This window comes from Heliangelus exortis, chromosome 3 (genome assembly GCF_036169615.1).
Source record: "Heliangelus exortis chromosome 3, bHelExo1.hap1, whole genome shotgun sequence".
Taxonomy (NCBI): domain Eukaryota; kingdom Metazoa; phylum Chordata; class Aves; order Apodiformes; family Trochilidae; genus Heliangelus; species Heliangelus exortis.
In genome coordinates this window covers 108,429,630-108,441,663 of record NC_092424.1, presented here as the reverse complement: position 1 = coordinate 108,441,663, position 12,034 = coordinate 108,429,630, and the positions used below count along the sequence as shown (strand labels likewise).

Below are 12,034 nucleotides of genomic sequence, written 5' to 3'. Positions count from 1 at the left end.
GGAGCTTAACGCAGAATCATGTCAAGTAACAAACACCTAGTATTTATTAATAAATTAGTACACTGGAAGGCAATTTTTCAATTCATTCCCCTCTTCCCCCACTCCCACCCCTTCCCACAGGGCAGCACGTGCCACCCTCATATAATGATTTCTTCAAATTGAGCGTAGTACAGACTGTTTGTTACGGGAGCATAATAGTTGCAAATATAATCAGACAGACTTCTTACGATGCAGCTTTTTTTTTCCCCCCCACCCCACCCCCTTCCATTTTTTTTTTTTTTTTTTCTCCTCTTAATAAAAAGTGAAGTGTGATTTGAAGAGGCTATTCAGACCAGGTAAGGTCTCTGGAGAACCTATTGGCCACGTCTGTATAAAAAACAAGAGACACGAGTGTAAAAGCATAGCGTGGTTTTAAGTCCTACACCACGAGGAGAGCAGGACCACCCTTGGCTGCTTTCGCCTCCCCACGTCCAGCACAAGCTCCCTTTGTGGCCCCACCATTCCTGTAAGAGGCAAGGCAAGATAAACTCCTCATATTTGACTGAAGGCAAAGGACCTTTTCATCACCTCCAAGTTGGTAGGACTGCCCCTTCTCTTTGCAGTTAAAGCGCTTCTGCTTTACTTTATAGGAGTGCGATGCATTGTCCGGGTGAAAACCATACAATAAATAACCATGCTAGTAAAACCTCAGCAATGGATAGGAGCTATATAGTAGTACATTTAAAAAAAAAAAAATCAACAAAAAACCAGTCAGCTCAGGTGGGAAGCTTAGCTGCGAGACAGTGACCAGCAACAATTGGGGTTTATTTTTTTTTTTTTTGCGTGTTTTTGCCATTTACCACGCCGAGGCGAAGAGAGGTGGTGGGAGAAAGTCACTCCAAGAGACAGCTTTGAATGAAGAAGTGGGTTACAGAGCAATCCCCAATTCGATGTGTTATATTACACCAGATTTCATGGTCTTTTAGTTCGTTAACTGCATTTTTCTTTAAAGTGCATCGACTGATCTGATTGGAATGAGGACAAGGAGGAAAGAGGCTCGGGGAAGGGGGCAAAGGGTGCAAAGACTCGGACTGAGCGATAGAGTTAAGGTGGAGGGGTGCAACGCTGGCAAACTGCCCCCCCTCCAGAAACCAAGGACACCTCAACAAAAATACTGGCCATATATTCTACAACAAAACCTGCCCGAGTATTGTCGGTCATCTTAAGGAGTGCCAAGCTAGCTCTAGCAGATATTCGGAGAGTGCGTGGTGGTGACCCAGTGCCTACAGTAAGTCAGGGAGGTGGCTATAGACAGAGTCCAGGAGGGTCTGGCTGGCTTCCTGGCTCTTGACTCCAGCGATCTCAAACAGCCTGTCCAGCTTGTCTTCAGCTTGGGGGATCTCCTCTATGACATGGAGCTCCTCGGGGTTCAGGATGTGCAGCATGTCATCGAAGATCGGCTGCAGATCGCAAGGGTCCAAGCGCACCTGGCGCAGGACGGTGTCCTTCTTTTCTGTAGGAGGAAAGGAAAGGAGAGGGTGGTCAGAAAACCCCTCAAGAAACCCCTGCTAATCAGGGCTTGTTCTCCTTGGAGACTTGGGTCCATCCTCTGGTGCCACCTCTGGACAGGGATGTGTCACCAGGACAATCAAGGAAGATGATAAGTGTTGAGAAGGGGAGACGATGGAGAAGCCAGAGAGCTAATCCAGAATCCTGCTGGAGCAAGCACGTTACCTATAAATGTTGAATGGCCAATGTGGGAAAGAGAGGGCAGGAGGGGAGCCAAAAAAAGCAGAATTCTAATTCTGTTCTTTCAGGTTGTTTTCATTGGGTCAGCTTCATTTCTGCACCCAAGTTTAAATTCAGAAAACTGATGGAGCATAATGTTTCACCTTCATCAAAAGTTGAAGATTAAATACAGCAATTTAAATGCAGTAAATTAAGCTCCCTGATAAAAGCTGAGGTGATTAATTGTCATTTACATCTCAAGTCCCACACTGCAGCAAGCTGAACCAGGAGTAACAAAAAAAAAATAAAAATCTTTGTTTTCCTGGTTTCACCTCATGCAATAACACACAGGACAAAGTAATAGCCAAAATTCAGGAGAAACCCCCCAACAAGCATTCAAGGATGCTACAACTTCTCTGCCAGCATTTCCAAGAGTTAAAAGCCTTTAGGAAGTTGTTTTCCCAAACCTGTATCATCTTTGCTAACAGGATATTCTTGCCTGGAACGAGGATCCAATAAACATATCCTGGAGAGTCAGCTTTCCCAGGTATTTACAATATGCTGGGCAGCTCTGCCACGTGTGCCACCACAAGGAGCACACACCATGGCATCCCTTTGCATCCCCCAACAAGCCCCAAGCCCCCAGGTTGATTTTGGTACCTTTGGTAATAAAAGAGCCTGTCCGGCTGAGCGCAGAGGAGCCGCTGGAGGTGGAATCACAGCGCAGGAGGGGCTCCGCTTCATCAACGAAGAAACATTTCTTCTCTGAAGGAGAGGGCTCCACGGTGAGGACGGCTGCCTCAGGGGGCTTGGGGCTGGGGGTGGGTGCAGGGCTGAGGGGGCTGGGGCTCGCTGGGACTGCCAGCCTTTCAACTTCCACCTTTTTGGGGAAGAAAGAGAGGGAAAGTGAACGCGGTGAGGGTGGGTGCTGTGCAACGGGCTTCTGCTCAAAACCATCCTGGGCTTTATCCTTGGGGAGCAAGCCCTGAGTTTGGGTGGTTTCCTTCTTCCTGGGGAACTGCTGGCCCAGAACAGGCACCAAAAATGACCTGGAGTAGACATCAGGCTGGCATTTAGCCACCAGTGCTCAACAAGGCAGGAGGGGTTAATGGAACCTGCACTCCCGGTAGGAGCTGCTGCAGCACCCAGATGGCACACGCAACCCCAGAAGCATCTTAACTTTCTTTTCCTTCTGACTCTCAGGTTATTAAAGCCTGAAGCTCCCTCAAAATCCTACTCCACAGCTATCACTTGCTAAAGGCAAGTCATAGCCTGGCTCCAGGCCTCACAGAATCACAGAATTACCTTGGTTGGAAAAGACCTTCAAGATGAAGTTCAACTATAACCTGATACTGACAGGACATTAACTAAGCTATATCCCCAAGCACTATGTCTATACTACTCTTAAATACCTCTGGGTATGGTGACTCCACCATTGCCCTGGGCAGCCTGTTCCAATGCCTTTAACCCTTTCAGTGAAGAAACTCGTGCTAACATTCAACCTAAACCTACCCTGGTGCAACTTGAACCCATTACCTCTTGTCCCATCACTTGTAACTTCATTGAACAGACCAATCCCCACCTCTTTACCATCTTGTTTCTGTAGCTGTAGAGAGCAACAAACTCACCCCTCAGCATCTTCCAGGCTAAACAACCCCATCTCCCTCAGCTGCTCCTCATAACACTTGTGATCCAAACCCTTTATCAGCTTTGGTGCCCTCCTTTGGACACACTCCAGTAGCTCCATGTCCTTTCTGTAGTTAAGGCTCCAAAACTGCAAACAGTACTCAAGGTGCAGCCTCACCAAGGCTGAGTACAAGGGCAAGGTCACCTCCTGGTCCTGTTGGCCACACTCTTCCTGATACAGGCAAAGATGCTATTGGCCCTCCTGGCAACCTGTACACACTGCTGGCTCATGTCCAACCAGCTCTCAATCAGCACCCCCAGGTCCCTCTCTGCTGGGCAGCTCTCCAGACACTTCTCCCCAAGCCTGTAGCACTGCTGGGGGTTGTTGTGGCCAAAGTGCAGGAACCAACATTTGACCGTATTGAAACTCAAGCAGTTGGCCTCAGCCCATCCATCAAACCTGTCTGGATCCCTTTGCAGAGCCTCCTTACCCTCAGGCACATCAACACTCCCACCCAGCTGGGTGTCACCTGCAAATTTACTAAGGGTGCTCTCTATCCCCTCACCCAGATCCTTAATAAACATGTTAAACCAGAGTGGTCCCAGTACTAAGCCCTGGGGAAGATGCCTCCACCCAGCTGAGAGACTGCAGAGCTAGAGCTGTGAGACCCCTTGGAGATCTCCACTGCAGCACTGCTCCTCTCACCAGCTACACTGAAACACTTGGAGTTAATCATTTGTTTGCCCTGTTTCACCCTTGTTCCCATGAGCACCCCATTAAAGCGTGATGGAATAACCCATCCTGCCTGACTTCAAGTCCAGGGCCAGGAAGGACAAGCAAAGGCTGGCACTAACCACAGTGTCACCCAAGTGCCTTTGCTTTTTGCTACCCTGATCTGAGCCAAAGGCTCCTAGAGATACAGGGAGCACCAAGCACTGCTGGGACATCCTGAGCTGGGAAGCAGCATGGCTTGGGTGCCATCAGGAACCTGCTTCCTACCCTGACCATGTTCTGCATCACCCTTCTTGCATCTCCCTCCTACCTCCATGGCAGGAGGCAATGTTATCTGCCCTCCTTCATCTCTCAGTATCCCCTTGGGTTGCAAACCTCAAGCAGAATATATCTCCTTCCCACTCCCTGCAGGGACAAGAACCTTGAGGCAGTGTCCCCACATCTCTGGCTAGCAGTCTGGGTACCTCTGGAGGTCACCATGCCCCTCCAGGCAGGTTCCTCTAAGGATCACCTAATATTTAACTTCTTCCCAAACTCTGCATCCTTGCTTGAACTGCCAAAGCAGCACAGATCTGCAAGCCCTGTCTGCCCGCAACTCACTCTCCCAACAAAATTCCACAACCCTGTTTTCTCCTTCTACAGGGAGAAGACCAGTCGATTCATTTTCACACACTTTTGATTAAAATGCAAGATTCAGATGAAAGGCTGCGGGCCAGGGAGCTGCTGAGCCACCTCCATGCCAGCATGGATGTGCCTGCACATTTCTCATCCGTGTCGAGGAATTCACCACCCACAAATCACATGGCTGCTGAGACGCCCATTAGTTCACATTAAATTAACATTGAAGCCTGTTCCTAGTAGAATAAAAGGTTGGTTTCTTTCCCCCCATTGAAAATAAACAGGGGAGGATTTGTTCTAGCTCAGAACGTTACGCAATGGGCATGTTAAAAATAAAAGTCAGCTTTAATTTTTAATTAAAGGGATCTGCCTTCTACTCTGAAATTCCCTTCCCACTGCAGCTCATCGATGAGAATCAGCTTATTGCCATTAACAGGGGAAAAGCAAGGGAAGGACCAGAACAGCAGCTGGATGCTTTCCAAATTGCAACATGCTCCAATTTCCTAACAAAAAAAAAAAAACAAAACAACCAAAAAAAAAAAAACCAAACAAAAAACCAAACACACACAAACCCCAAAGAGACGTTAGGGGTTTGTTTTTCCCTGTGCAGCTATCAATGTAATACCCAGTCACGAACTGAAATCCAAAAAGGGGCCTGACAGCCAAGGAGCAGTTACAGGGAGGCCAGGGAGCAGCCAGCTGTCCTGGCTCTCCTTCCCAGCAGAGGGGAAAAAAACCCTTCCCAGAAGCATGCAAGTCATTTGGAGTTTAATTAAAGAGCTGGTAAAGCAAGGCGAGGGAAAAAAAACAGAAAAAAAAAAAAAAATAAAATCACCCGAGGTTATTTGACTGTAGGCATCCTGGGAGCCCAAAGCTTTCCAAATAGCTGAATGGTTGTGAGCTTATGAGGCAAAGCAAACAGGATGCTCGGATGCCTGTTAATATTTAAACCGAGGGAAGAAAGTGAGTGGGAACAAGGGCTTTGAAAGGCTAAAGGAAAGCTAAAGGTTGCTGCGAGGTTAAGCCTGTGGAATAGGTGTAAAAATACACTATTCATAGCCCATGACTCATTTGCTTGAAACCACCTTGACCATTCCTATTTTTAAGACTGGCGGTGCTCGAGTGAAACCGATCTCCGGCTGGAAAAAAAAATAAAAAAAACCCTCCTCTGAAGGCCTTTTTCCTTTCCAGAGCCACGGAGTTCCTCACCTTTCCATCGTCGTTGCAGGGCTCCTGAGCTTGCCACTGGGGCTGCATCTGCACCTGCACAGACAGACAGACAGACAGACAGAGAGAAGCAGAGGGTCAGACACAAGGACCAGCGTGAAAATCCAAAGGTGCTGCAGTGGCTTTGATGCATCAGCAGCCTCCTGACACCAGGCAGTTGAGCTGGGGCACTCTGCCAATTTATTGTTAAATTTTGTTTTAAGCACTGCAGCAATAGTTTTGAAATGCCAAAAAACAAACAAACAAACAAACAAAAACCAAAAAAAAACCAATAAAAAAACCCCCCAAAAAAACCAAACAACAACAAAAAAACAACCCCAAAACCAAAACCCAATCCAAAACAACAAAGCAAACCCAAATACCACCACTGAAAAAATCCCAAACCAAGCCATAATAATCCTAAAAGCTCCCTTTAGGGTGCAGCTCAAGCACCAACATCCCTGTGGATCTTGGTGCATCTGCTCTAGAGGATGCTCTAAGCAGCAGAGGGTGTCTGAAGATCCCTCCTAAAAGGAAGAAAGGAGGACAGACAGGGATGGGTGCAGAAGATGACAGAGGCAAGGTTTTGTTTTCTTTTTACAGCTGCTGCCAACGGCTCTGTTTGAACAGGTTGGTCCCATTTTCTGCCTTCATTTTACTGTAGTGCAATAAAAGCTCAACTTGGACAAACAGAAACCACAGCATTAGGAAGGAGCAGCCAGGGGCATCCAAAACCCCCTCCCATGGGCAGCACTTCCCTGTAATTCCTCCTGCAGCAACCAGACAGAAATGAAAAGCCAGTGGCAGGTTTGGTGCTGCATCAGCCCAATGGCTTTGTGCAGCTGTGCTTGAGTCAGGTTTTCTTGCCCCAACACAAACATGACTCAACCACTGCTGATTAAAAAAAAAAAAAAAAAAAAAAAAAAGATTGAGCAGGGAGCTGGGTTCAGAGAAGCAACCTCAGCAGAGGGTGACTGCACACCCTCTCAGGGTGGGGGATAAATTTAGCACCAAGGTTTTGGTGTTGACTGGGCCATGAGGTCTCATTGAGGTGGCAGAGACACATGGGGATGGTCTGCAGGTGCTGCAGAGCAGGAGGTAAACCTTTCACCTGGCTCAGCTCCATGTCCTTTACCTCCCTGGTCAGGTTTTAGAGGAACACTTCACATCATCTCTGTGGTAGAGCTGGTGGCACAGAATCATTCTGGTTGGAAAAGACCTTTAAGAGCATCATGTCCCTAAACACAAGGCAGCCCTAGAGAAGAGCTACTCCAGTCAAGCCTCACATGACCCAGGATGGGCAATGAAAGGGTTTAAATGCAAAAACCAAAATGCAACCATCCATGGAGCAAAGAGCTCTTTCCCACCAGCCCCAGCCATTTCTGGGCCTTCTCCTTTCTATGGATTTGCCCACTCATCTTTTCAACTCAGCCCATGATGATAAGAGTTGATGAAGCTGTGATGAAGAGTTTCCAAATGCCACTATAGGCTGAGTAAGTCAGTATCAAGTTTGGTTTGTTCTGACTCCACCATCTTCTAGTTTGACCCTATACTTCTTAGCCCAACATACTGCAAATACACAGACTCAAAGAGATGTGGTTATCACAGAATGGAAACCTCAATTGTAACTACATCTACTAGAAAATTATTTTTCTATTTCTTGTGTTTACCTTCTCTATATTTGTATTACTGGTTGAAACCCAACTCAAGGTTTAGAGCAAACCTGACAAAAAACACTCCAACAAAACCCAACTAAGGATACCTTCCATTGGGCTTGGGCAAATTTATCCTACAGTTTTCTGCCTCAAATAAAACCTAATGCAAGTCCAGAAGGAAACATTGCATGCAACTTTTTTTTCCCAGGCTGGGAAATGCTCTCAGACTGCAGCCCCTGCCTGGGAAATCCACCCAACAGCTTCAGCCTTATTCTTCTGCCAATGTGTGAGGCTAACGTAGTGAAAAATTAATTGCTGATTAGTCCAGCCCAGTTCTGCTTTGCCAGAAGAGGAAATGAAGGGGATGGGGCAGGAGCTACTGGGGATGGATTTGGGGAACGCTGCTTCAGGCTCTTGACGCCCAGCCCTGGGTTTTGACCTGCAAAAAGACAAAGAACAGGAGCCAAAAGGCAATGCCACAGCCACGTGCCTGAACATGGGGCTACTTTCACATCCTCTTGTCCTCTGGCACCCCCCAAAAACCTCATAGTTTAACCTCACACCAGACACAGCTCTGACACATCTGCTGATTCATGGGATTATCCAGAGCATGCAATTAGCCATGGACCTAAATCTCATTGGGCTCAGGACTGCAGCTCCTCACTCTCCATTTTCACCATCTCCCTATCAATTTATTTGTTTTGTAGCTTTACTGAGCTACTGAGAGCCCCGAGCAAGGCTGCTTGCTTCCCCTCCCATCCATCCCCTGAAATATTTCAGCTGAGGCCAGCAGAGCCATAAATAAAAAGAAAAGAGCTTAAACCACTGCTCACAGCAGGACACTTGCAGGAGTAAACAGGGCCAACCATGTCAGCAACACCCCAGGCCAGCACAGACAACTCCTTAATGTCTTCCAAATGCTGTTATGCACCCCAAAAAAATCCCATTACCGAGTGCCTGCGCTGCACTGAACTTTGCTGGTTTTAACCCCAAAAGGGAGAACTGCATTTGCTGGGATGGCAGTGAAAATCTTTCCCTTGCCCCCCAGTACCCTCATTCATGCTGCTGTCAGCTCCACTTTTTGGGGTGTGCCTGTGCTTCCTCACCACTGCCTGGGCTCACGCACCACTGCCCAGGGGAAGAGTTTGAAAACCTGGAAGGAGGAAAAGTGCTGGTGGCCTGGGCCAACCTTTAACAGGAGCCCTGTGAGTTAAATGCACCCCAAAAAAATACCTTCCCACAGCTGCTGCTGTGTACACCACATTTTCTGTATCAGCTGCAAAAAAAAAAAAAAAACAAAAAAAAAAAAAAAAACCAACCCAAAAAAACAAAACCAAAAAACCCCAGACAAACAAAACAAACCCACCAAGAAACAACGAACCAAAAAAAAAAAAAACCAAAAAAAAAACCCCCTAGCAAAGAGATTCAGAGGGCTAATCTGGTTTTAACCTAAATTCATTCAGTGTGCTGCAAAACCAGCATAATCCCCCACAGCTAAAAAAGCCAGCGAGCCTCCAGCAGAGCTGCTCCCTGCTTGAAGGAAAAAGTTGCAGCCACGCACTGTAACACTCCAGAGACTCCCATAAAATCCCCTGTTCCTATCAAGGGTGGTAAATATTTGGATTTCGGACCCTGGAAAGTTGCTGGGGGAATGTGACAGGAGAGTACAGGAGAGAGCAGCTTTGCCTCTGCAGGTTTCACAGGGTGAAGACAGGAGAAAGGATTTGGGACAAGGACGAAACAGTGGGTGGGATGGCAGAGGGAGGCTGGCAGGGTTCTTGCTGTTGAAGAGCTATGTCACCCAGTAACACATTTTTTTCACCTGTTTTTCAGCTGTTCTTATGATTTTTGGTTTGGTTTTTATTCAAGACTGCTTCTGCAGGGGTGGATGCTGGAGAGGTGCAGTTCAGTACTCAAAGCTGCCACCAACAGGGTGCCCCAATCCTTTGGATCAAACTGGGGCACCTTTCCTGTTGCAAGGGATTAGAGTGATTGGACAAGGGGGAATGGCTGGACGAGGGGAGGAGGGGAGGCTTAGATTAGGAATGTGTATTAGGAATTCTTCACTGTGAGTGTGGTGAGACTGACACAGGCTGCCCAGAGAAGTTGTGGCTGCCCCCTCCCTGGAAGTGTTCAAGATCAGATTGGATGGGGCTTGGAGTAACCTGGTCTAGCAGGAAGTGTCCTTGCCCATGGCACAGGGGTTGGAATGAGATGATCTTTAAGGTCCCTTCCAACACGAACCATTCTATGGTTCTATGAAATTGGTTTCATACAGAGAAAAACTGCCTGAATTTGTCTGTGTTTGGACAGGCAGACCACTGAGCACCAAACCTGGATTAGCTCTAATTAAAGGCTTTCCAACCAGCACAGATTAAAAGAACCCCAAACAAAACAACCTCAATGCCTGCCCCTAGCATTGAGCACTTGGCTTCCCCACTGCTCATGCCATGGACCTCCCCAACACGGCTCAGTCACTGGCACAAGGCTCCAGGGATTCATTTTCCCTTGCACAAGCTGCTTCCCACAGCTTTCTGCATCCCTTCCAGGGCCGCTCCACCACTTCCCACATCCACAGTGAAAAGAGCCAACCCAGGGCAAGGAGGTAAACAGGTTACAGCAGGTAATAGTAGTGCTGAATCTGCATCCCAGGGTGCTTTTGAGGTTCAACATCCCATGTGCCATTTGAGTGACTGCCTGTGAACCTTTGGGGTGGAGGGACCACACAGGAATGGGCAGCACCTAAAGCTGGTCATGAGGGATGCTCATTCAAAAAAGCCTGATGGGATGAATGGAAGAGGGGGGTGCACCAGGTCAGGTGAATTTTTAAGAACATCTCCTTTGCTGAAACAAGCCCTGCTTCTCATGTGGACCTACATGAGTTACCTGAAAAGATTAGCAAACCAATTTTACTAATTTCTAAGGAAAGAAAGTGAAAACCACAGGGGATCACTAGGCTCAAGGTGCTGACAGCAGGGAACACAGCATAGTGCTTCAAAAAACAGAGAATTGTCCTCTAGGAAAGCTGGTCACCAAGCCCAAAAGAAGCCTTGCCTACAAGTATCCATGAGATTTGGGTTTGTCCATTCTCCAGGGCATTTGACTGGTTCATTTTCAGAGTTGCAGGCACATGTAAGGAAACAGTTTGTGTTTAATTTGTCATCAGGAGTACATCATCATGATGGATCACCTAATAAGCTCTGATCCTGAAGCTTCCCCCCATGTCTCTGTGCTATATAGCTTTGATATATATAGCCTGATAGCTTTGGCTGAAACAGCACAACGCTCAGGAGCCCCAAGCACCCCACAACACGTCTGGTAATTGGGTGTTGTGCTGATGAACAAGCCCCATGTTTTATCTGATGTCCCAGCCCAGATCTTTGCTGTAGTATTTAAAGTAAAATCAGTTACTAGGAGGACATGATCTTTATAAACATTTCCAGAAGACTAGCAAATTCTCAGAGCCAAAAAACCAAAATCATACTGACAAGGAAGGCAGAGGTGGCCAAAACAAGCCTTGGTGGCAAAAATCACCAAGACACTTTCTGACTTAAACCCAGTTGAAACTCTGCTGTAGGATATTCTGCAGCAATTTTAGTCTCCCAAAAACCAGGACAGCTTGTTATAAGGCCAGAGCTGCCACAGAGAGGTAACAACTCTGGAGGAGACCACGTGTGGAACCCCATTGCTACCATCACCACACTGGAAGAAGTAACTTGCTGCTCTACAACATTTAGTGCTCAAGGATACTTTGACATTCTCACAAAATCCTGGGATTTAGTAACAGCATTTAAGGACAAGCTGAAAAGGGGGACGATTTTCCTCTGCCTCCTCAGTGCAAGGGCTCAGAAGTGCCAAGCTCCAGACTCACAACGCAAACCACAACACACGGGACTCATCAAAACCTGGACAAGGTTTTGAGCCAACTTTGGCAAAGCTTTGCTCAAAATATACATCTCAAATATAAACCCCTGAGGTCCAGGGGCTGAACAGAGTCCATCCCCTTAGCTATCAGATAACCTCCAGGCCTCATCTGTGTCCCGCAGCGGACGAGACGCACGCCGGGGCAGACGGGCACGCAAAATCCCGACCCCTCCTTACCGGGGTGTTGTCCTCCATCAGGCCTCGGATCTTCTCCACCACGTCGTTGCGACGGTGCTGACGGAGGGCACTGATGAGCTGGGCCAGGCTGGCCTCGGGCCCACGGATGGTCCAGTGCTGCAAGGCGGCGTAGGCGCGCTCGTGGTCGGCCGCATAACCGTTGGAGAAAGCCGCGACCTCCCGCTCGCTGGCGTTGCAGAGGAACTGGTAGATGTCCTTCCACTGGCTCCCCAACTGGGCTGCCACCAGCTTCAAGATGTCGATGCCTGTGGGAGCAGAAGGGCTACGGGTGAAGGGAGGGCGTTTGCAGCCTCCCAGGTTTGAAGAGCTAAGCTTTGACAAAGCTTTTCCCAGTCCCGAATAACTGTGGGTTTTACGCTTTTCTTTG

General features: G+C 47.8%; 1 protein-coding gene across 3 annotated transcripts in view; it reads right to left on the bottom strand.

The window, feature by feature from the left end:
* Positions 1 to 291: 291 nt before the first annotated feature.
* Positions 292 to 12,034, bottom strand: part of TNFRSF21 (TNF receptor superfamily member 21) — a 37,028-nt gene continuing 25,285 nt past the window's right edge. For all 3 annotated transcript variants that reach the window (XM_071742104.1, XM_071742105.1, XM_071742106.1), the window contains exons 4-7: positions 11,647 to 11,912; positions 5,894 to 5,947; positions 2,368 to 2,587; positions 292 to 1,492 (exon numbers count right to left, since the gene is read on the bottom strand). In XM_071742104.1, coding sequence (XP_071598205.1) covers positions 1,263 to 1,492; positions 2,368 to 2,587; positions 5,894 to 5,947; positions 11,647 to 11,912 — 770 coding nt within the window. In that variant the 3' untranslated portion in view covers positions 292 to 1,262. The remainder of the gene's footprint in view (positions 1,493 to 2,367; positions 2,588 to 5,893; positions 5,948 to 11,646; positions 11,913 to 12,034) is intronic.